Source organism: Oryzias latipes, chromosome 20, assembly GCF_053564925.1.
Source record: "Oryzias latipes strain Hd-rR chromosome 20, Olatipes_Hd-rR_3.1".
NCBI lineage: Eukaryota > Metazoa > Chordata > Actinopteri > Beloniformes > Adrianichthyidae > Oryzias > Oryzias latipes.
In genome coordinates, this window is record NC_136256.1 from 6,140,719 (window position 1) to 6,165,810 (window position 25,092).

Consider the following 25,092-nt stretch of genomic DNA (forward strand, 5'->3'; position numbering starts at 1 on the left):
GACAGGATGCAGCACACATCACCCACTGAGGGTCAGCTCATTTTCAGTTTCTCAGACTGACATTTTGAGATCGGTGCTTAAGATGCAAGTCAAGTCCAGATATTTCACTTTGGATCTTAAGCAGCACCAAAGTGAGGACGGAACAGATGCCAATGAAGCTGATATGCATCTGGATGAGGACAAAGTCATTTCCTTAGAGGAAAAAAGGCCATAAAGTATGGATCATCAGGTACTCGTGTTCCTTTCACGTGGGTGCACAACCCCCTTCAGAGGAAGCCCAGGCAGAGTGCCCTTAAGGCCTGGATCTTGCAGTAGAACATGCTCTCGTGCGAAAACTGAAAGCTCTCCGGACTTTGTCCTTTATATTTTAAAATGGAAGAAAGAGAACTTCAACACATGTCCCGGTCAGCTGCTCACAAAAAAGGCTTAAAGTGAAGGTTTGGCGTGCTTTTATTCTGAAAGCGGAAGCCGGAGCCCGCAGCCGCTAGCTGGATTGACGTCCCTGAAGAGTTGGTGCTCGGAGCACAGAGGGGGAGAGTGGAGAGGCTGCGGAGGGAGCAGCACGGAGGCCCGGAGAGCCAGAGCGGAGCTGAGGGATTCAAACACCGAGAGACCGCCGCGGCCGGAGCCGCTGCTGCTGCGGGGCCTGCAGGACTGTCTGTTGTTCGGGGGGGGGGGATTGAGGACCACTGCGGCCGGTGCACACGCGAAAACCCGGCGGATCCCGCGCCCACCCGGGCCCGGCTTCGGGTCCTGGTCCGTCAATGCTGGAGAAGGATCCGGATCAGGGCTTGAGTCCAGCTGGAGGCGCGGCTGCGTCCGACTAGAGCCGTGGAGATGAGGCTAAGCTGGTGGGGCTGCGCGCTGCTGCTGGGGGCTGTATGTGCAGGTAAGAAGACAACAACAGAACCCTGTGGTTCCGAGGACACGGAGCCCCGTAGGGTCCAGTCCTGCTGGAGCGCCACGGTTTTGTAGAAAGCTGTGAGTCTGTTGTCTGCTGTAGGAGGAGGCTGCCGTCTTTGTTGATGTTTGGACTGGAGAAGCCTCGCGCTAACATGCACGCGCGTGTGGAGACTATTGTCTGAATCAATTATCGATCGGAAGGGCAAGCCTGATTAATGCATTTCGGGTCATATACTGTAAATTTGAGAGTAAATATTGAACACGAGCTGTCACGTGACATCATGTGTGTGCTTGTGTGTCTGCAGTAACAGATCAAATACTAGAGGGCGGTCTGCTCTGTTGTTGTAGCTGGAGCTACAGTTGCAAGTTGCATACAAATACTAATAAAAGCTAATAGTATCTACTGAGTGCAGGCTTATGTGTTTAACAGTCATTTACTGTATTTTTATTGCATCAGCTGGAACATGTTGGTGGTAGTTTAGGTCTTTAAACTCATCTTCAGAATCATTGGCATTTGGAGTTCCCCAAGGTTCAATTTTGGAACCTCTTCCTTTGTTTGCCTTCTTCTCTTGGGCTGTATTGATGCTGTTCTAACCTCGATTTAGTGTTTTTAGTGTTTTTATTTGCCAACCCAAAACTTACTAAATTGTTACGATAAGAAAACAGGTGATGGTTTTTGCTCTTAGAAATTCCTGTCAGGCCTCTCGGGTCTGCTTAGACGCTTTGGCTCCACATGTGAGACCAGTAACCTCAAATGCATTTTTCAAGATGCTCAGGGATTTTAATAGACATAAAATCGGTGTAGTTGCAAGGTCTATCTATTTTCACCTCAGACTTGTCGCTGATGTAAAGCCCTTTCTTGCTTTGCTGAACTTTGAAACTGTAATCTACACTGGATTACTGTAATTAGTTCTATTTTGCAGTCATCAGATGTTCCCTCTCTGGTCTCCAAAGCCGTTGCTTGATTTCTGCTTTGCTCACTATAAATGAAAGCCATAATTTGACTTTAGTATCTGTGCACTCGCTGCCTGTACATACTAGATTACGTTTTATGATTTTATTTTTGTTTGCCGTTTTTAATGGTCACAGCCCTTATTCCTATTCGACACCTGAGCTAATCTGATCCTAAAGGAGCTGAGGTTCCTTAAAGTGTTCTATAAATAAAAGTGATTGTTCTGATCCAGAGCTGATTTCTCCTGATAGTCCTCCTGATAGGTGTGAAAGCTCACCTGAAGTCTAGTTTGAACCAAACACGGGAACTCTGGTCCTCTTGAGCAGGTTCCCCAACCAACCCCCGAGCTGCCAACCAGTAGCCCACCGGTTCATGGCTCACTTGGTATCGGCCGGCACCGGAAAATATTTGTACCTGTTTTAATCTAGTTCTGACCCATGTTTTTTTTGGAAAAAGCATTCGCTTTTCTCTTCCTGTCGTATGTTGGTGTGTTTCCCCAGTCAGTGAGCGTTTGTTATTTTAGTGTCGCCAGTGTTAAGAGTTCAGGGTAAAGTCAAGGGAAAATCTATGTTACTTTAAGGAGTCCTACAGGAAATCTAAAGTCTATCGAAAGTTTAAATCGGTTACAGATATTTTACAAAGAATAAAGATTCACTGAAACAGAGTTGATGGTTTGTGGAAACTTGTGAAATGAACATTTAAAGCTAAAGTCTAAAATTTGGCCCAGAAATATTTTAGATAAAAGTACTTAATCGGTTGAAATTTGACTTATAAAAACTATATTGAATATATTTGCCCTAAAGGTTTTGGACTAAGATGGGAATAAATAAACATTTAGTCTAAAAGGAACTTTTACCAATCAGAAACTTTGTTTTTTGAATCTTTATTCTCTGTAAGATATCAGTTTCAAACTTTTTTTTTTAAACTAAATTTCATTTTAATGTTTGATTTGTTTGGATTTTGTGGTTTATTTCAGATAATTTGTAGACGATACAAAGCAATCACATATCAAACGTCAAAAATACATTTTCCCTCAACATTTGAAGGAAAGGTTGAGGGGAATTGGAGGCTGAAATAAAGCAGAGCTTTAGCTTGTGAGAATGAAAACACTCTGTTATTCAAACAAGGCTGACATGAGGGTTTCTATTCACTTGCAGATGAACTTTGGTGCATTTCACTCAAGGAGGAAATGATGCAAGCTTAGTTTGTTGTGAAGAGGGGATAAAAACACCTCATGGCTTGAATCTGAAGGAACAGGCAAAGAAATGAGCAGCTGTTGAAAGTGAGGGGTTTTCCCGGGTTTCCAGACAGCTGTTCATCTGGGCTTCTGCAGCTCATCTTCCCAGTTGTATGTAATAGAACATCTTCTCCCTATAGAAACATTTTCAGAAGTTTGACTTCAGCTTGGTTCTGCTCAGCAGACTAGGTGAAAGGAGCTGGGCAGTTTAAGATTTCCTGCTGGTTGGGATGAAGAAGATTTTCTTCCATAGATGAACATTTCAGTGAAGCGCTGCTTGGTTCAGAGATCTGGGCTAAGGTGGATTTAGGGCTCAAGCTCAAATTGTATCTTTTCCCCCCGACAAAGTGATGCTGGTTCTACACTGCTGAGGTAGTGGGAGGAGCCTTCTTCCTCATCTGGACATTAAAACATCCTGGGACAAACTAGATCCTTCAGAAACCTAAACACAGATACCTGAACTCTTTAAATAAAGTCTCACTCGGATGAAAATGGTTTTTTGGTGTTTTTACGATGTTGTGGTGGCCTTTTTCTGAAGATGGGGGACATATAGAAAGAATGTTGAGCTCTGCCTTTCAAAGTATTTCTTTATTTAAAAATGTTGTAAATCAGGAGGAAACGAAAGAGACTGTGTTTGAAAAGTCTCTGCAGTTTACAATAGATCAAAACGTTTCTCTTTGACTTAAACAGATTTTCTAAAATGTAAATATTTTCTGCTCTAGTTTGCCATCTCCTTTTATAAAATGTTAACTAAAAAGTTAAAATGACATGCATTTGTTTTTATTATTACTGGAATTCAGCCTGACTCTTGTTCTCTTGCTTCACCAGTCAACTCTTCTATAGAACGCATTCACTAAGGCAGGTTGGATTGGTGTTTGGGTTGTCTTTTTGTTTGTTTTTTTGTAAAATCTGCTTTTTTGTCAAGTGTGAAAGCTCACCTGAACTGGGGTGCTGAACAAACAGAAAACACTGTAGTTTTCTTCAGAGAGAAGGACTTGGTTTACTTTAGGGTGAAAATATCCTGCCTATGGCGCAAAACCTAAGAAGTAACACGAGTTAAAATATCTAACACAATGTCTGACGGGTACGGGTGGTGCATGAAGAAGGTAAAGACACTTAAAGACGATTAACCGACGCCACCATGTTTGAGCCGGACTACATCAGTAGGCAGTGGTTTCTCACAGCAACCACTCTCACCAATTAGGAGTGAGCTTGTTGGAAAGCCACACCCATACCAATTAAAAGTGAGCTACACAACACAATCAAACATTTGATGTGAGACTGCGTACTTTTTTTAAGGCATCTGATTGGTCAGTTAGTAACTTGAACTACATAAAAAATGTGAAAAAATATAATTTTCAAGATTATGTTAAAGAAGTAGCAGAGGAAGAATGATTATTCTGACAATAGAATTCCTGAGTTATAGCTGTTTATTTCTCTTTAGAAGTCTGTGGGATTTTGGCTTCTTGGAGCCAGCAGGTACTTCCTGTTTGAAACATGATGAAGGGGGAGTGGTCACCCAGTCCAGCTACCATATACAGTCATTTGGGAGACACATGTACTACAATCAAATCTAAGGATTAAATTTGTCATGGTCTGGTAGTTTGCCCCCGAGTGATGATCATTCAAGGTAGTTCTGTCTACCACAATCTTAAGTTCACAACTGAGAGCAAAATGGGAGCAGTGACTCAAATAAAAACTACCTCACAGTACAAATATCTGTCAAACTTTCATTAAAATAATGAACGGCATGCACATAAAATCTGAAATGAATGTAAAACATTTTTTCCTTGTTTTTGTGTTTCCTGCTTTAGTGAATGTTTTGTTCTTATCAGATGTCTGTCTTCCTTTTTTCTGATTTCCTTGTTATTATTATTATTTGTTTTTGTAATGTTGAACAAATGAAATGGTTTCCCATTGAAGTCAATGGGATTCTGTGTTTGGCATTACAAACGTACAGCTGGAACAAGTTTTGCTCGTTTTTCGGGGTCCTGCTGGTTCGAACCGAGACTGCTGGATGTTGGTGTGAAAGCAGCCGTGGATCCCCAGGATTGTTGTTGTTTTTCATGAGGGCCCAACCCCCCCAGCCCATGGAAGAGTCTGAACACAGCAGAGGAGGAAGGGACTCAGCAGGGGGAAGGGTTTAAGTAAGTGCAACTTTTAAAGAGCCAGCGTCAGACGTGCACCCCACCCCCACACACATCACTGCTTCTCAAGATTGATGACATAAGGGTTGGGGGCGGGGGCCGCCTCGAACAGACGTCGGCTTAAACAGGGTTTGAAGTGAAAACATGAAACAGTTCCTCAGTTAAAGTGGTGCAGGTTTGAGCGGATGAGACCGGGGGGGTGGGGTGGGGGTCATGTTTCGTGGATGTTGTCACCTTTACACAAATGTTTCACTGCAACAGCTGCGTGAAGAAAACTGGAGCTGGGGAGGCATGATGCTATGCTGAACTCTGACGATTGTTCCCAGTTCATTGTTGTTCAATGAGATTATTCCAATTTTCAAACCTTAAAACCAATTATCTCTCAGCCCAAAGTCACAACCAGAATCTGCCCTCAGGACCTGGATTATCATGACCTGACAATCTTCCTGAACCAGCAGGCATGTTTGTTTGGTTGAGGGTAGATTACAGCCAGACCTGCCCAATAAATCCAACATTTGTCATCATCGCTATACATATTACAAAAGATGGCGTAAACTGCAATAAATTATTATCCAAAAAGCTTACACACATGCCACAACAGTTTCACGGCAGCTTGAAGTATTTAATGAATCAAATGAAGCCATTTACGCATCTGACCAATCAGAGGGAGCTCTTCATGTTGTTGACCAATCAAATGGAGGCCTTTTATGTTGGATGCACGCCTTATATGTAGATGAAGGTCTTTTGGAGTGTAATTTAAGGTCTGTCAACTTTTATTTAAATACAAATGTTGCAGTAAAATTGAAATGATGTATTAGCGAGTTTTTCGTCGACACAAGTCACAGATTTTCCAAGTGTTGAGAAATGTGGACTGTGACGTTACCATGGTGATGTCAAAAAAATGTCAAATAAGGCGTAAATAGGTGGGGTCTCATTTCACTTGCAAACAAGACTCAAAGGGACTATATTAGGGAAAATCAAATTTTTGAGTTTCTAAGTCTATTATAATGTTTATTCCTCACGTAAATAAAGCCCAACGTGGTACTTTTGATCCGTTCACACATTTCTGAGTATTCCTCTAAAAACCGGCTCTCTGACCACCAGCCCCTCCCAATCCACGAAAACGAGTGGGTTCTCACATTGTAACGTAGATAAGTGAAGAACAGCCCCTTCCAGGAAGAGTCTGCTTCCAGCACCCCCTCCAAGCTAAAACACACACCCACTTTCTCTGTGGACCCAGCAAGGATCGACTAAACGCTTTCCTTTTATATGTACAAGACGCACATCCATCTTTGCAAAAGTTTGAATGTTGTTTGTTTTCGGGGGTGAAACGCAGACACGCTGCTGAGGCCAACTCTAGGTTGACATCATGAAATGGGCGGCGCCCACACGGAGAAAAAAGGCGGTGCCTCAGAGATTTACTCGTTTTACGTATGGGTCGGAAAAGAACTCAGGAAAAGGACTAATATTTTATAAAAGGTTGGTCTTTTGTGTGTCACAGGTAATATATTATCCTATTCATGTATATAGTTTACTATAAAAGGCTTAAGGATAGAATGGGATAGGCCCTTTAACTATTCTTAACTCATATTTATTTACATAAAATACTTAATAAGTAGAACAAGCATGATCTCTATGCCTTTAGTGTAAAGATTTTCTTCCTCTTCCTCTCAGATTTCAGCATTGTTCATTAATCCTCCACAAAAACAATTAATTGTTTTTACTAACATTCGTTATCGTTTGAAATTAGTTCACATTTTTACTCAGCACTTTTAACACAGTCTGTTCTGCGTGTAATCTGATCAGAACCAAATACAAATGTCTAATGAGACGAAGTTCTTTAAATGAACACAAAATGATTTTTTTCTGTCATTTTATCCCTTCACTGCTCAGTGGAACCTCCTAGGACCAATAAAGACTCTCTTGAATTACAGTTTCCCGTAGATTAATGTTCAGTCACAGGTGCATTGATTGCTGATGGGGGAAACTGTATTTGTAAAGATTTACAGTCAAACGCTGAATCTTGTCCCTGTAAGTTATAGAGCTCTGAGCTGTGACTGCACACATATATAACGCGCACACACACAGCTTAAGGTTGTTCTGCTGTTCCACACTCACTTTTCACAATAAAAGTCTTAGAACCCAATTAAAATCAGCGCAAACATGTAATTTTTTTAGAAAAAATGTTACATTGCTTTGCAGACACATTTGGACTCGGGTTTCTGTTTAGGATGTTAGACTGGGTTCTGGCTCCTGAGAAGTGTTTGTGGGTCAGTCTTAGGGCAGGGCGATAAAATGATAATTAAATACATATCAATATAACATTTTCTTGATAGAAGAATGTTCTATCGTGACAGACTTTTATTTTGAAGGGTCTAAAATTAACATTCCTCAGTTGCTAGCATTTTTTTCCCCTTTAGTGCATAAAAGTTAGAGCAGGGGTGTCAAACTAATTTTGGTTTGGGGGCCACATTGAAGTCGTCTGATCCCAAGTGGGCCAGACCAGTAACATAAAAGCAAAAAACAGCTTTGTTTTTTGTTTTTTTTACTTGGAAAAAGTGCCTCAACCAACATGGTAGCCTAATCACTTATTATTACACATTCATTCACAGAGGCCAATGGATCTCAAATAAAATGCATTTCACTTAAAAAAAAAAAATGGTTTATTCAATTATATACAGACTGAATAGTTTACATCTGACACTAAAGGAATCCCAATAAAAACTCAAGAGGGGCTACGTAAAAAAATGAAACACCCGCCTAAAATGTAAATGTGCAACTCAATGAAAAATTAAACTAAGTTAAACTTGCAAACATTGGTGAATATAAGAATTTGGAGTTACCCTCCTTTTCTCTCCTGAAACTTCACCCAGCCATCAATATCAGGATTTAAATCCTGCGCAGCAACACATTTACTGTCATTTAAGTGAGCAAAAAACAATGAAATGTCCAAGAGTCTTTTCCTGGTTTCTGCCTGAATTTTGTGTCAACACCTGCCTTCTTCCTGACCTTTAATGGGACGCCATCAGTGACCAAACTGAGATCACGTGACCGGTTCACTCCAACATTGTCCAGCACAGTAACTAGTTTGCAATAATGTGTCTGTTACTGCTCCATCACTAACATCCTGGCTGCAGTAAATGCAGATGATTGTTTTTCAGTCCAGCTAATAGTTGTTAAATCTTCTCTTTTCTTAAATGGTGAATTTTTTCTTTATGGTGAGTCTCATAGTGGTGCTGATTGTTATATTCTTTGAGCACCTGTTGATGACAAACCAAGCGTGCAGGTTTTGCATTCAGCTCTCTGAACAAATAAAACTCTTTCAATTTTACCTGGAAAGATCGGCACTCCACTTCAACCTTTTTTTTTTCTTTTTGACAACATTTTGGTCATTAGGGTGTCACTAATCAGTCTTATAGTAACAGCGGTGGCAGCGGTGGGGCTCACGAGGAACCAAACAACCTCGTACTCAGGCACAGAGCTGTTAGGTTTCGCTTTTGGCACGAGCAAAGATATGCTTGTTCACCTGTTTTGCTTTTCCTTTGCTCCCCCTAGTGGCAGAATTGCAGATTTCGGTTATTTCTTTAAAAAAAATCATAACTCGCCACAGGAATGGACTAGAAACGTGCTTTTAAAAAAAAACAAAAACATCCTTATAATTTTTATTCTTCATGACTGGGGCAGATGGAACCATCTGGCAGGCCGGATACGACCCGAAGGCCTTATGTTTGACACCCCTTAGTTAGAGGGTTAGTCGCCACATGGCGAGTAAACGTGTTCGTAAACTCAGTCGTGTTATCAGCTGTCCTTTTGGTGAATTTTTTTTATCCTCTCCTCATCTACGTTTGAACGCGAGCAAAACAAACGCACGCCAGAAATCTGTTCACCATGAAACAGTGGAAAATGCAGCAATTTTTAACAATATCCAGTTAGAACTGGAGAATAAAGCTGCTTCACTTACTGACAAATATAGTTATTTGGTTTAAATCGTGATATATATATCGTTATCGACTGATATGAAAAAACTATTGTGTTATAAAAGAAATTCTATATCACCCAGCCTTATTCAGGGTGTGACATCACCCATTAAAAATGGCTTACTTCTGCTCCAAAGCAATGAAATGCATTCAGTCGCCATTTTTTCACGATACAGAAGTCACCATTTCAGAGCCAGACATTGTCAGTAAGCAGTGATTGGTCCGACTTGGCCTGAGTCATCATTTATATGACAACCACTCTCGTCAATCAGGAGTGAGCTTATTGGAAGGCCACACTCCTTCCACCTAGAAGTGGGTGCAGGAGAATCTGTCAATCAAATGCTTTGAACCAAATGCTTTTATTGATGCGTCTGATTGGTCAGTTTATAACTCGAATAACTTGAACTACACAAAAAATTTCATGAAAAAAAAGTATTCTCACAAACAAGTTTAAAAAAAAAATTATCAGAGCAAGGATGGTTAGTCTAACAAATGGAATGACCAAACCTTTGTGACGTGAGTTGAACCTGGCTGGGGGGACTTAGATTGGAGGACTCATCTGAGGTTTGCATCTGAATGTAGAAGCTGTTGACAAACCACAAAAGACATTTTCTCTAAATTGTGTGTGTGTGTTGGGGGGTGACGCTCTTTGCTTTGGCAGACTTTGACTCTTGTCTCCACTGTGATGGCCTTCCTCTTCGACACATTCTTGTTGAGTTTACCAAAGGCACGAGTCATTTCAGCGACTCAGCGATTATTGTGTCGTCCGTGACTGGAGGGAGGGTAGGGGGTTCAAAGCTGCTCAGGATGAGTCCACCTGCTCTGATAATGTTCTCAGTCTAATAATGTTGGAGAGAGCAGGACTCTTCTGCAGGGAGGTGTCTGGCTCCGCCCATTTGTGCAATCAGACCTCTTTGAGCTGGGGGTCCATTGTGTCTGGGGGGCTGTAAAGTTTGCACCGTGCTGTGACGGACGGATGGGGGGGGGGGGGGGGGGGGGGGGGGTTCAAAGATCTCTCACTGACAAAGTGAAGGCTCCCAGGGGTGCAGCCTCCTCCCTCCCCCACTGGTTTGTTTTCACAGAAGAAGCAGAGGAATGACTCCCGTCTGTGGTGGTGGTGGGGGCTTGCATTGTTTTGGACAGGCCTCCTCTATCAGCTGTTATACTGTGCACTCTCACATGCGCTCGTTGGTCCACGGAAGCAGCTGCTTCATCCAACCTTTCTTCACAAAGACAAGAGACGTTCTCCACACAAAAATGTTCTCTTCCAAAGCCCTACAGACCAGATGGGCTAGGGTCTAGACAGAGTCCCAAAACCCGGATCTCTATCAGTGATCTCATTAAAGGAACGGGAAACAGATGTTTTACAGACAAACAGATGAGTTATGGAGGCCATCATTGCTGCTGATCTCCTTGACCATTAATGCACTTTTTGTGTTTGTTGAGGCTTTAATAACTGAAAAAAGTCTCCAGCACCTAATTTCAAATCCTTGTTAGATTTAGAGCATCAAAATACACAACAGTGTCATCAGCATAAAAGTTTTTATACTGATTAAACAATTAAATTTACAAATAGAAGTTGTCCCAAATGTGATCCCTTCGAATCTAAGACTAAAGCTGCGTTCACACTAAACACGATCTGTGCATCCTGTTTCAGTGTTAAGTCACTGTACAGACGTGATCAGAGGTCCTGCGGCGTGATTTGAGTGTCAGACGCGGCGGTCTTGTTGCAACGTTTCCTGGGCGTTATGGCGTTTCCAAAGTGCCAAAATCTGAGTTTTGGAGAAGAATTTGCGTTGAGGTAACTTATTAGGATTTTATCTTAGGCCCGTGACGTGTTTATGATGTAATCAAAGGGTGGAGACCAAAACCCAACTTGAAGAAGAATCTGATTATTCTCCTCCTGAACTTTATGGTATTTTTCGTATTAGTAAGGAGACGGTAATAAAAAGTTCTTCTAAGTTTGTTCTTATTTTTTCCTTACTCGGACTAATGTGGGACAACAGTAATCAAACTGGGTCACAAAGAGAACCACTAAAAGCGGCCGTCATTCAGACGCAGCTCCTGCAGTAGATGCTGAACCTTACGGTCCTGAGAGAGACTGAATGATGTGTGAAAGCAGCGTAACAGGTCTACCATACGTTTTACCTGCAATACATCTGATGAAGCTCCATGAAAGGATCATGCTTTGTTGATTTAAACGGTATTGCTTTGAGGTGCAGCATTTAAGGCCGTGTCACACAGCCACTATGTACATTTTACACATATTGCACACATGAAAATTGGTCATAGTGAATCTACCTGGAAGAAGTGAGAAAAGTTGTGGTCTTTATGTGAAATTTTCACCAGTGTTTCATGAATAAACCACGTTAATAGTAGGAATAAATCACGCAAAGAACACAAATTAACCTAGAACACAAACCTTGTGTGATTATTGCTCTGTTACTATGCTATTCATTAAGGCCTGTTCACACCGGGACGAATTTCGCCGGCGATTTTCGCCGACGTTTAACGCCTCGTGACTAAACAAAGGGCACCAACGAGAGTGTGCACACCGACGCGAAAAAAACGCCACGCGTTAAAGCGTCAAAAAAAAAAACGCCTCGGGTTCGTTTTTTTTTTTCGACGCGTCGCGTCGAAATCTATTCGACCAATGAGAATGGCGCTTTTGCACATGTCTGGAGCTTCTGAAGTTACAGTAAAACACAACTTGGGGGCGCTCAAACACAAAACTGCCTTGCTGAGCACACATACCAGCGAAGAAGTTAGACGCCAAGTAGCGTCTACACTGCCGCGAAGCAATAATGACGGACATTCTAAAACATCCCCGAACCAAGCACCAGTTGGAGCAACTGGTGCTTGAAATATTCATGTTTTCTTTGTTTGATTCTGACAAGCGCGTAAATACTCTTCTTCTGAGTGAAAAGCGACTTTAAGAAGCGTAAAGTTGCGCAGCGCCACCTTGTGTACAGGAGTATTTCTATTTTACATTAAGCGCCATCTAATGTCAGGGAATGAAATTGCATGTTCACTCCACTCATCGTCAGCGAAAATCGCCTGGGTGTGAACACAAAAAACGTGGCGAAAAACGCTGGCGAATAACGCCTGGCGAATATTCGTCCCGGTGTGTACGGGCCTTTAGTGCGTCAGTTTCTTAATTTTGACGTTATATGTGCGATATAAAACTTATACATCGATGGTAAATAGGTGCAGTCTGTTAGACATTTGTGGAAAAGTCGTGGAAAGCCACAAATTTGGATATGTATCGCACAAATCACGCATAAGATGTATTTAATAATTGCATATAAACTACGTTAAATACGTGTAAACGGCATCATTCTCAACCAACCAAAAATTTTTAACAGTTCTTTTCATTGTTTTGGCTCTTGAGGGAGCCTCGGCTGTGGAGTGTGAGGGAGATCAGAATGACCTCCGTTGAGCCTCAGATATTCAGTGTTCTCCGTCTGGAACTGCTGCTCAGAGAAGCTTACGTCAGGATGTCTGCTCAGCTGTTTTTGCTTGTAGGAACCTTTTGGGTGAATGACCTCCGTTGAGCCTCAGATATTCAGTGTTCTCCGTCTGGAACTGCTGCTCAGAGAAGCTTACGTCAGGATGTCTGCTCAGTTGTTTTTGCTTGTAGGAACCTTTTGGGTGAATGAAATAGTTGTCTAAAATCGGTCAAGTTTTGTTCCCTCAGGAGGAAGAAGGCGAAACACAAGCAGAAAGTTCTTCTGTTGTTGACGGCTTTGTGCAGCCACGGCATTCGACTCATGGAGGTCAGCTCCATTGTTTGTGGCCCTCTTTGCTGTCAGGCTGTGATTGATGAGGCTCACTGCTGTGTGCCTGCAAACAGCTCCATCCCCCCTCTGTGGTCCTGAACATCTTCACCCAAAACCACTCAGCTGCGGGAATGTTTGGAGATGTGAAGGCTGTTTTGGGTTGGGATGGACATCTGACCCTGCAAGGTGAAGGGACGGTGGTCATTTCCTCCCAACAGCCTCAGTTTGGCCTGACTTTGATAAGTTGCTGATACACAGTCCATGCAACCATCCTACTCGGCCAGCGCCTGTCGTGATCTGAAGAGTCCTGGAATCTTTAAGAAGTTTTCCAGAAAAAGAAGTGCGAGCAAAGAGAAGATTGGAGGATCTAAACGTCCAGAAAGGGAGCAAAAGAGAGAAATGTCTGAAGAAGAGGAGTGAACAAAAGGGTGATGAATGAAGTCACAATGCTGACCTGCAGGTCACTTATTCAGCTCCTGCTTGTGAGTGTGTGTGTGTGTGTGTGTGTGTGTGACAGCGAGCGTGACTTCCTACATTAGAAAATATCACAAAGCTAAGTAACGGCATGGATGTGTGTGTGGGTGCAGTTTCCCACGGCTCGTCCGCACTGTGATCTCTTCAACACGTGCGCACACACACTCAGCCTGTGTGCGTTTGTGTGTGTGTGCGTGCGTGCACGTCTGCCCCACAAAGCCTGCTAATAACGAGTGTTTTGCATCAGAAAGTGCGCCCGGGCCGGCGTTTGCATGAGCCTCACGTCTGCATCAGTGAGCCGTGGACCGCAGGGGTCAGAGGTGGCGCTCTCCCACACATGTGCAGCATAGACATGCTAATGTGAGGACGTGAGCCTCGCCGCTCCGTTCTCACACTCGTCCTGCCTCTCCGGACAAAAGCACAGCTGTCAGGAGTTACTGCTCATCCCGTGAAAATGTGCGCCCGCTCGGGAACATCTGTGTGCGAGTCAGAGGCCGTGAGAACGCTCGCCGCTCAGCCCTGAAATTCATTCATTGTGGTATTTGTGTAAACAAATGGCCAGCAGGGGGCGACAGGCTGATAAATAACAGAAGAAAATTTAAGTTTAAAAACCAAAAAGCATGTCCTGATCACTTAAAATCTCTCTCAGATCATCTTTTAATCTATTGTAAAAGTGTTCCCTGAGGCCTTTTAATTATGATGATCCTGTTTTTAGATAAAATAAAAAAACTGTTGTTTTTTAGGAAATATATAGAGCAGCAGGAGTTCATTAGAAATTCATCTGAGTTGTTGGTGTGGAGCAAGCCATTCCCCCCTTCCCATCATCCATCTGTCTACACTCTCCCTGCTAGCTTACAGGTCCTCACAACAAAAGTGATGAGCAATGTTGGAACCATCCAGCCGTATAGTTTAGATCCAGATTCCAGCTAAGATAAGCAAAACAAAGACGTTCGTGGATCTATCTGTCTGACAGTGGATGCATCAGAATGGAGCGGAGCAGGGAGACTGAGTTCTGCCCAGCGTATTTTCTACTTAACAAATCGGCTCTTTTTTAAACAGTATTTTTGTCTGTTTCAGATTCACAATAATTTGAACAAAGACATACTCAGAATACAGTTTTGACTTTAATTTTCTTAATATATGTCCTCCATCATGAGAAAAAAATGGCACGAACATGTTAAAAACACCATTTTCATTGGAGTTGGACTATGAGAGGGAAAGTTTTAAGTTTGCAGAAATTCCCACCAAGTCATGGGGAAACATCCTGTATTTGGTCCCTGGTTAAGAAGATGACCAGGTTTTTTGAATAACAGCCGGTTTAGATGTTCTTTGGTCTCTCTTTACTACTTTGGGTCGGCATTCAGACCCAAAAGTTCCACTGAATCCTCAGTTTCCTTCCTGGCTTCACTCTATATGTCTTAGTTGTACCTTTCAAAGAAAAAAGGAAGAGTAAAAAATTAGATGTGACTGAATAGTTCTAGATTCATTTACCGGTCTAAAGCACATTAAACTTCAAGTTATTATATGTTTCACTGATATAATAACTAAAAGTATAGAAAAATGTTAACCTTACATAAAAAAATACTCTAAAACTGTAAACAATAATATTAACATTTATAAACACAAAATTTAGACAAAAATACTTTTAAACTTTGACATTCTGACTTTAAAAAATGCCAGTATTTGATAAAACAGCAGAAGTAATATAATAAAACACAGTGAGAGACCTTGTTTTTTTTTCTAAATTGTGTTCTTGACCCACTGCTGCCCCTCTGTGGCTGTCTGTGGTACTGCAGCCGAAGAGTTCCCTCTGTAGATTGAAATAGATCTAAAATGGACCTTTGAATGTATATTTTTGTGGTTCACATTGAATCATATTTTCTTATAAGTGTTTTTTTAGTTCGTCTATTGATAAATGGATGGGAATAAACTTGTCCTCCAACCCGCCCCCCTTCTTAAGCTAATAATAATAATATTGTTATAGTTTTGTGTGAACAAAAACAACAAAAAGCGCACAACTGTATGTGTGCGTATTAACACCCTGAATATAGAGTGTAAATGTGTGTTTTTATGGATGTAAGCACGTATATACAGTTCAGACCAAAGGTTTATACACATCTGTACTGCATGTGCGCACAATCTCGAAATAATTGAAAAATAAAATGAATTAGTTACTTTTCTCTAAATTGAGAGAAGAAACAAAATTAAATTTTAAAATTTGTTTTACAATAACTTGTTGATTTAATTTAGCAAGTATTATTTTCTTATAAATGAGAAAATGGTTTAATTGTTACTAAAAGCAAAAAGAAACGATAGCTAATTCTAAATAATTCCTAAGTTAGATAAGACGTGATGGCAGGGGGGTATTCCAGAAAGCAGGTTAAGCTAGCTCCCACGGTAAGTTTGAGGCTAAAGAAGTGTACATCCACCCCTTTCGGTTCCAAAAACAGAGGTATGTTTCAGGGTTTGTCAAGTTGCCATGGCAACTCATGCTCTGAACATAACCTGGTCTGGAGCAGGTTTAGTTGAAGGTTAGTTTGTTTTCAGAGAGGTGAAGCAGCATGGCATGTCCATTTGAAGATGATTTAGTGGATGAAGAAGCTCAGATAATACTTTTTCCACCGTGAGAGGGTGATAAGACCACGTATGAATGTTGGAAAAATACACTTTTTTACTTTGATCTAACTTAATTATTTGCTACAGTTAAGATAATTAAAAATCTTTTTTTGTTGAGTCAATTTAAAAATAACACGTAGTTATCAGACATTTATTTTACTTTCATTCAAATTAATTCAATTAAGTAGGTGTAACTTTGATGTTGCTGTTAGATTGGCACCGCAAGGGATTGTGGGATACCATTTCCTTTGTCTGTCTGGACGGATTTGGGTTTAAGTGTGGCTTTTTGACCAAATGTGTTTAGTTGTTTAGCTGTTTTACTGTGTTTTGCCGAGTTATTTTGTCCTACTTTGCTCAAGTCTCTGCACCATGAGTGAGAGGGAGGGAGAGGATGATGAGTTTATATAGCACCCCTACAATGAAGTGATGAAATGATAATGTCGGAAAAGTCCTCATAAAATGTATATACTATGTGTATATTATTTTGTTCTTTTTATTGTTATAAAAATGAGCATATCTGCCGGCTCAAACTTAGACATATGAGATTTCAAGAATTATAATTCATTAAGATGGAAAAAAATGAATAGAATTGGAGTAATATGACATTTAGTTTGATAAATATCTAAATTTGAGCTGTATAAACAATTAGTTTTATAGACGTAATAAATTAGGTTGAATAAATTTAACTCAATTACTTGTTACCAATAGAAGTAATTTATTTAAGGATGAAAAAATTGGATAAGTTATATATTATATGCGTCACAAGGAAAATGGAAACAACATCAGAAACTCGTGCGTTTACTTTGTCTGTTCTTCTACTACAAGCAGAAACTCTTTCTTTTGCTGATGATGCAGCCGTGTTACTTTTTTGATGGACGTATAATCTTCATACGCCGTCATTAATCTCAGACTCCGTCTCACTGAAGTGTAGCGCTTTCTTTTTTTCACCACCATGGTGACTCCGGAAATCGGCGATCCATTGAGAATGTCTGTATGTACCTGCTGTGCACGAGCATTAACCCAGGGTTACCAAGTCACGCCAACTCATATCCGGTCTTTTGGAACCGACATACCCAGAATAAGCAAGTTCAGGCGGATTTCAGCCAGAGTTCAGGCTTAAAGTCAGGGTAGTTTAAACATGCTTCCTGGAATACCTCCCAGGAGTGCACCTGATCGTTTATCATTCATAACAACTTCATAGGAATACACTGTACACTGACACTGAAAAAAACTTTTATTTTGAAAATGTCTTCTCAAACGGCTTTAGGTTTGGAAATGAAGCTATGAATCTTTCTGAATCTTCCAGAAGCTTCAGACTGAAAAAGAGCAAACATGTTCTGTCTGTGTGCACCGCAGGGCTGAGTGGAGGCGGGGCCGGCGCCATGGAGTGTTTGTACTACAACGTTAACTACGAGGTGGAGAACACCAACCGGAGCGGGGTGGAGCGCTGCGAGGGCGAGGAGGACAAACGCCTGCACTGCTACGCCTCCTGGAGGAACAACTCAGGATCCATCGAACTCGTGAAGAAAGGATGCTGGCTGGATGACTTCAACTGCTACGACCGGTACACACACACAACAACTACACAAACACACAACAACTACACAAACACATCCAAACCCATATAAAAGCCATGTTGTTCTGGAAGGAGTCACAAAGACCTTTTTAGATGTCTGGCGTGAGGACAAAGACTCTAAGCATCTGTGTTTAGCTCCTGCAGGACTCCTGCTCTGGTGAAGCGGATCATCTGCGATGGTCTTATATGTTCGTGTTGGCTTTTTGCTCCACCTGTGGTTGAAAGATCTGGCTTTTGGGTTTCAGGCAGGAGTGTGTAGCCACCGAGCAGAACCCTCAGGTCTTTTTTTGCTGCTGTGAAGGAAGCTTCTGCAACGACAAGATGACCCACCTGCCTGACCCCAGCAGACCAGGTGAGCCTCATTCCTGATCAGGAACCAGCAGATGTCTTCATGCATGCTGGTTGCTCACCTCCCTGTGTGATGTGTGTGTCAGTCATTAAGGCTCCGCCCACCAGCATCCAGGTGCTAAACATGGTGATCTACAGCCTGCTGCCCGTCTCCATGCTGTCTGTGTTCCTGCTCGCCGCCGTCTGGATGTACCGCCACCGGAAACCTCCATATGGACACGTGGACATCAGCGAGGTGCGCCTCCTCTCTCTCTCACACGCACACACGCACACATACACACACACACACACACACACCCACACATACACACACCTTCATTCAAGAACATTCAGAGCTGTGATGCTGGAGGTTCCAGCAGGTCCAGCAAAGTTCTGGATCAGAACCAGATTGTGAGGCCCAATTCACTCATGTCTTAATTGAATAAAAAACATCCTTATCTCTTTTCCCCCCCAGGACCCCAGTCCTCAACCTGCCTCCCCCCTGCTCACGCTCAAGCCTCTGCAGCTGCTGGAGATCAAAGCCAGGGGGCGCTTTGGCTGCGTGTGGAAGGCTCAGTTGCTGAACGAGTTTGTGGCTGTCAAGATCTTCCCCATCCAGGTACGTTTGCCTGTGACATCACTGATCCACGGTCACATGACCACGGCGAACTCCTAAGTATGAGTCGCACCCCTGGCCAGACTAAGTAAAATGCAATGTAGACTCCAAAAAATATGGTAATACATTATTTCCATTTACCGCAACAGCTGTGTTTAAATAAAATACAACATAATTTAAATGATGACCCACGTCGACATAGGAGGCGGGCATTTCACATAAAAGGGCTTCATCTGATTCGTCGACCACGTAAAGGGCTCCATTTGATTGGTTAAATACTTCAAACTCCCTTTTAAACATTTAAGGTGCCGGTTTATCGCATATTACGCTGTCTTTAGGGACACGGGTGTCTCACAGGCTGATGTTGCTATAACGATAAATTTGCTATTTATTGTATTGTGCAGGCCTAATGTCACCTCCCCTCCTCCCCTCCAACCTCCTCCACAGAACAAGGAGTCATGGCAGAACGAGACGGAAGTCTTTCAAACGCCGGGCATGAAACACCAGAATATCCTGAGGTACATCGGCGCCGAGCGGCGGGGGAACCACCTGGAGGCGGAGCTTTGGATCATCACAGAGTTTCATGAGAGGGTAAGAAGGACCTGCAGCTCTGGACGGGCTCCAGCTGACCCAGGACTCATGTAGCTGTGCGTTTCCTTCAGGGCTCGCTGTCAGACTTCCTGAAAGGAAATGCGATCAGCTGGTCTGAGATGTGCCACATCGCCGAGACGATGGCGTGCGGCCTGGCGTACCTCCATGAAGACCTCCCCCGGCTGAAGGGAGAGGGACACAAACCAGCCATCGCTCACAGGTCAGCTCAAAGAGCCACACCCCTGAGAGCAAGAGGTCACGTGACCTTCCCAACCCTCCTGCTTTTCTCTCACAGGGATTTTAAGAGCAAGAACATAATCCTGCGCACAGACCTGACCGCCGTCATCGGAGACTTCGGCCTCGCCGTCCTCTTTGAGGCGGGGAAACCTCCCGGGGAGACACACGGCCAGGTGAGCTGCTGTGAGCGCGGGTGGGGTGGCGGCAGGTGGGCGGTCCTTCAGGAGGGTTGAACCAGTGCGCTCTTGCAGGTGGGCACCAGGCGGTACATGGCTCCAGAGGTTCTGGAGGGGGCCATCAACTTTCAGAGGGACGCCTTTCTGCGTATCGACATGTACGCCATGGGGCTGGTGCTGTGGGAGCTGGTGTCTCGCTGCAAGGCTGCTGACGGTAACACAACTGCATGGCAACGCACACAATCACACTACAACATCCAGGGACACACAGACAACAAAGGATGAAGTCCTGCAGGTCGTTCCTGTTCCTAGTTTTAAGGAAATGAGGAACAGGAAGAAAAGTTTGTGAGAGAACCGAATTTTGATCCAGAAAAGTCGATCCTAAAAGAACCAAACAAGTTCTACAGGGCAGAAGAGAAAGCGCTCGGCACCGGGACAGTTGGTACCGAGCTGAAAGAGAAAATTAGATTCACATTTATTATTATATTTAGGAAGAAATGTTTTTAGCGACTTTTTTAAAAATGTGAATCCACCGTTTGAATAACTTTATTAGCAGCATCCTCGTAACATTAGCCAGCCAATTGCAGAATATTCTGCTTTATTATTACTGGCTGTGGGAACAATAAATCCTTATTTGGAGTAAAGACTCCTGGTTTTTGTCTATTCTTCTGTTTCCTCTCTGGATCTTTTCTGCAAACGTTCCAAATGCGTTTGCTTTTTGTTAACTTTTCTATGTTTAGCAGTCAGCCACTCTAAAGTCTCACTGCAATTATCTTTTGATCAATTTTAAAAGTGTTCCAGGTGGTCTTATAATTATGATTATCCCAAAATAAAAAAAAGCTGTGTTGTTTTCCAGGACATAGTTTCTGCAGAGAGGCAGGAATTCATTAGAAATTCACCTCTCAGTTTCTAATGAAGTCAGAGGGGTTCATTAGAACGGGGACTGTTGGCAGAGAGTAAGCCCTCCCCCATTTCCCATCGTCCCTTTGTTTACACTCTCACCCACTAGCTAACAGCCCTTTGGACCCTAGGATTACTGGTGCAACAAAAACGGGGATCAATATTGCAGCTAAGCATCCGTATAGTTTAGATCCAGATTCTGACAGAGTAGTGGGGGAAGGCCAGCAGCAGCCTCAGATGAAGGTCTCCAGCTGACGTGTGCTGACTGAACCATGGACGTGTTACCTTCAGGTCCGGTGGATCAGTACCTGCTGCCGTTCGAGGAGGAAGTGGGTCAGCATCCGTCTCTAGAGGACCTTCAGGAGGTCGTGGTCCACAAGAAGATGAGACCGGCCTTCAAGGAGCCATGGCTCAAACACAGCGTGAGTTTCAGTTGCCTCAGACCGGTATCAGCTGATGCTCAGGCGGTCCGTGACGGCCGGTTCTGTCTCTACAGGGTCTGGCTCATATCTGCGAGACGGTGGAGGAGTGCTGGGACCACGACGCCGAGGCCCGCCTGTCTGCCGGCTGCGTGGAGGAGAGGATCTCCCAGATCCGCCGGCTTTACCCCACTTTCACCCCACCTACCTCTGACCTGGTCTCCACGACCGTCACTATGGTCACCAACGTAGACCTGCCCCCCAAAGAGTCCAGCATTTGAGGGGGGAAAGACTTCATTCGTGGAGAAGCAAGAGTCTGGAAACAGAACTTTGTCTTGTTCTCTCAGAGGGCGGTTCTTGACGCAGGAACCTGCAGCTGCTATTTTTACGTCCGGACTCCATGTTTTGTGTTTTTGTCATCTCTTCTTCTCGTGTCTTCTCTCCGTCCTCTGGACAGCGCCGACTGGCACGTCCTCGGCCGTCTGCCACACTGAACACATCCAGGTCCGACTCGGTGAATGATCTCTTCTCTTCGTACCTCAGCAGTCTTCAACTGGAGTCAGTCCTCCGACCCTGACAGCAGGAGGCTCATGTTTTTCTTTCAGAAGCTGCCAAGCCTCTGAGAAGACTGTTAGAGTGGACAGGAACTGAGCCTCTTTTCTTACCTTCCTGTTTTTATGGTTCTCACGGGATCACGCCTTCGCAGACCAACCTCTGGGTTTGTATCCATGAGGAGAAGAAACGAGGAATGATGTCAGAGGGAGCGGCCTTCCTCTCTCTTCTCCAGTTCAGTAGTAGCCGACCTTCAGGGATCGTTTTTTTTTTCAGTTAGGGAGAGAAACCCGGATGGAGCGCAGAACCCCGCTGGGGCAGCTTGTAGAAGGAATAAGATCTGGACGATTTTCGCTCAGCTGCAGCACGGATCGGATGGACGCAAAACATCTCAGGTAACCAGGTCTGTGGGGATTGGATATGAGCGAGGGACGGACTTTAACGCCAGGAAGAGGCGGGGCCAGTGCGGGACGTGGCTGATAAAAGCTAATCTGAGGTGCTGGAAGAAACGGCTATCTTGATCGTGTAGAGTTTCTGGGTGCGCTCATGCATTCAGCTGTGTCGTGCTTGTCAGCATGTGTACGTGTGTCAGAGCGGTCACATGATCGATTGTCTGCTTAGGTTTTCTGCCTTTGCGTCCCCTGGAGATCTGTGACCTTTGACTTCTGCTTCACTGCTGGGAACTTTTAGTTTATTTTTAAGTTATTGGCCTTTTTCTGTTTCCTGTTACAGCCTTGCGGAATGTAGCCTGCAGCGCCCCCTGGTGGCTCTAAAAAATACACCTTCGGTGTCGGTGATCGTAATAATCAAAAAACCCAATTCTCACCCAAACCTCCAGAGCCAGAACAGAGCGTGCCGTCAGAGACCCGCCGCCGTTTTTCTTCTGCGCTTTGGTCAGATCAGGAGAAGACAGCTGAGCGAAGGTTTCTACCTCACAGCGGCCTCCAGCGTTCAGCTGAAGCACTGGCTGCCATTTTCTCTGCCCATTCCAGTTGAAGTCAAAGGTCATATGACCACCTGGGTACCTGTTCTCTAAGGGAGGCCACGCCCTCACCCTGAAAACAAACCTTCTGTGTCTTAGTGTAAGGATGAATGTCCATGCTGCTGCTGAATGAAAATGAGGTGAAATGTTTCTACTGTCAGTTTCCTTTGCCTGCATTAGGTCATGTGACATGAGGGGGCGGAGCCTCCTGGGCGCACAAATCACCTCAACAGCAGAAATACCTCAGAAGACTTTTCTTCAAACCTCAGTTGTCATTTTTTCCGTGGAGCTCGTTTCGGGCGGGAAAACGTCTCCTCACTGCTGAAGAAGAACAAACCTCGGTGCTGCAGACGAAACCTTCACATGTAACTGCCAGTCCGTTCCAGTCACCTGGACCTCCCTCCTGCCCCTGCTCTCCTGGGCTTTGCTCTCACCTCTCACTTCCTGGTGTCTTCTTCTGTTCCGACTCCAGGAGCGCCTCATTCTAACCTGACAGGCATCAGGGGGGAGGCGTTCCTGCAGACTTCAGTTTTTCGTTTTCAGGAGCAGCTTTCGTCGCTATGACGATACCGTCACACAGGTTGTGACTTGGAAAAAAAAGTGGACCTCACTGATGCAAACGTGGCGTGAGTCCCATAGTGATTAGAACACCTCCGCTCTACGCATTTCTCAGTATTAACCTCAAAATGAACAAGAAGAAAACGGATTGAATGAATTCAGTTTTGTAAACGAATAGTATTTATAGCAAACAATGAAGCTCTGTCAAACCCGATTCTGGGCTAACAAATCCACAAATAAAATCTGCAGTGTCACCTGCTGTGAAACGTGCATTAAACAAGAACAACCTTTTGTTTCTGACAGCCAAACATCAAGGACGGAAGCTGAATATTTGTCTGTGAAAATACTGACTTAAATCTACAAACAGAAAACGTGATTTGAAACAGATAACATGAGAAAATGTGTGTAAGCTTTGTGAGGATCCGGCGCACTCTGCTGGATTCTGCAGAAGAATCGGGTAAAACAAAAAACATTTACATAAAAACCAACCAGATTCCTCGCAGGCTTTCTGGATAAGTAAGTAGCCCCGCCTACCTAATTAGCATATACATAAAAAATAACTACAAAAAGGAAAATATGTATGTTTTAAATTAAAATTTATTTAAAGTGAGTCTTTTGTCTGTCCTCTGTGCGTGACGGACTGATGTCCACAGTGCCATAACCCCGCTGGGCTCGTGCACAGCAGAGCACGCAAGGCGAAGTTCCAGGTGGCAGGAAGGAGCTGATCTCCTAAAATAAAAGCCTGTGGTCAGGTGTTTCTGAGCTTTTATTTTGACCTGAAGCTGAAGCTCACTTCAACATTTGATGTTCAGATTCTATATTTTTATTGTTTTTTTTATTTACGGTGCTGCTTTGTTTGTAGAGACAAGTTGTTATTGTTAGCCGTGTTAGAAGACAGTTGTGTGTTTGTGCGTCTGCGAGTGTGTTCCTACTAAAGTCGTGTTCCTGTTTTCACTCAGACCAGTGCTGTATATGAATGAATGTACTCAGTGCACACTTCCATGCACGCAAACACAAACTGTTAGACTTGTGGTTGTAGAATTCTTTCAGCTGAATCTTTTTGTACACAGAAATGAAGAATAAAAGCTATTTGATCATTTGAAATTCAATGTTTCCATTTCTGGTTTGGTTTAAACTGAATTATTGACCCAAAAAAAAAGGTTTTCTTCATCAGGGGAAGGGGACTCCTCTTCCTCCTGTGGTTCTACATGAGAACCAAGCAGCAGATCCTAAATATTACAAACATTTCTGTTTCTGTAATCGACTTCTCAGTGTCCCAACAGTCCACAAGTATTTCAAATCGCACCAATTTACTACCAAGGTTGTCTGAGGACATGACCCCTCTGACAACATTAGTTTTGTTTATTTATTACTATTTGAATAATGAAAGGCATTAGTAGCCCTTGTGCTATCCTATGGGGTCCAGATGACCCGAACCTTACATTGACGTGTTATCCCTGCAAAGGTGGATTAAGGTGAAGAGGATTTCATGTAATCCATGGAAACCAGTGAAGATCACAAATCATTATCCCTTGTGCTATCTTAGATGACCCCACCCTTACATTGACGTGTTCTCCCTACCATGACAAAGGTGGATAAAGGTGAAAAGATTTCATGTTATCCATGGACACCAGTGAAGATCACAAATCATTGAAGAAAAAAGGTTCAGAGCACTGTCTAGTGGGTCTAGATGACCCAACTCTCAACGTTAATGTGCCTAGGATAGCACAAGGGTTACACACGTAGAAGTGCAGTGTAACCCTTGTGCTATACTAGGCACTTTAACATTGGGAGTTGGGTCATCTAGACCCACTAGACCGGGGGTTGGCAACCCACGGCTCAGGAGCCGCATGCGGCTCTTTAGCGCTGCCCTAGTGGCTCCTTGGAGCATTTTCAAAAATGTTTGAAAATGTAAAAAGATGGGGGAGAGACATATATTTTTTGTTTTAATATGGTTTCTGTAGGAGGAAAAACAGAACACAAACATTTTTACCATTTACCAATGCTGTAAGAATGTGTAGAATAATTATTGTAACGCCCAGCAGATACGTCACTTGCAGCAGGAAATGCAGG

At 43.3% G+C, this 25,092-nt stretch overlaps 1 protein-coding gene across 1 annotated transcript; it reads left to right on the forward strand.

Moving 5' to 3' along the window:
* Positions 1–411: 411 nt before the first annotated feature.
* Positions 412–24,123, forward strand: acvr2ba (activin A receptor type 2Ba). The gene is made up of 11 exons (XM_004080834.5): positions 412–889; positions 17,442–17,649; positions 17,907–18,013; positions 18,096–18,244; positions 18,464–18,607; positions 19,052–19,195; positions 19,267–19,415; positions 19,491–19,605; positions 19,684–19,822; positions 20,800–20,930; positions 21,005–24,123. Exons 1-11 carry the CDS (start codon positions 838–840, stop codon positions 21,206–21,208), a joined length of 1,542 nt encoding a protein of 513 aa, XP_004080882.1. The 5' UTR covers positions 412–837; the 3' UTR covers positions 21,209–24,123.
* The last annotated feature ends 969 nt before the right edge of the window (positions 24,124–25,092 follow it).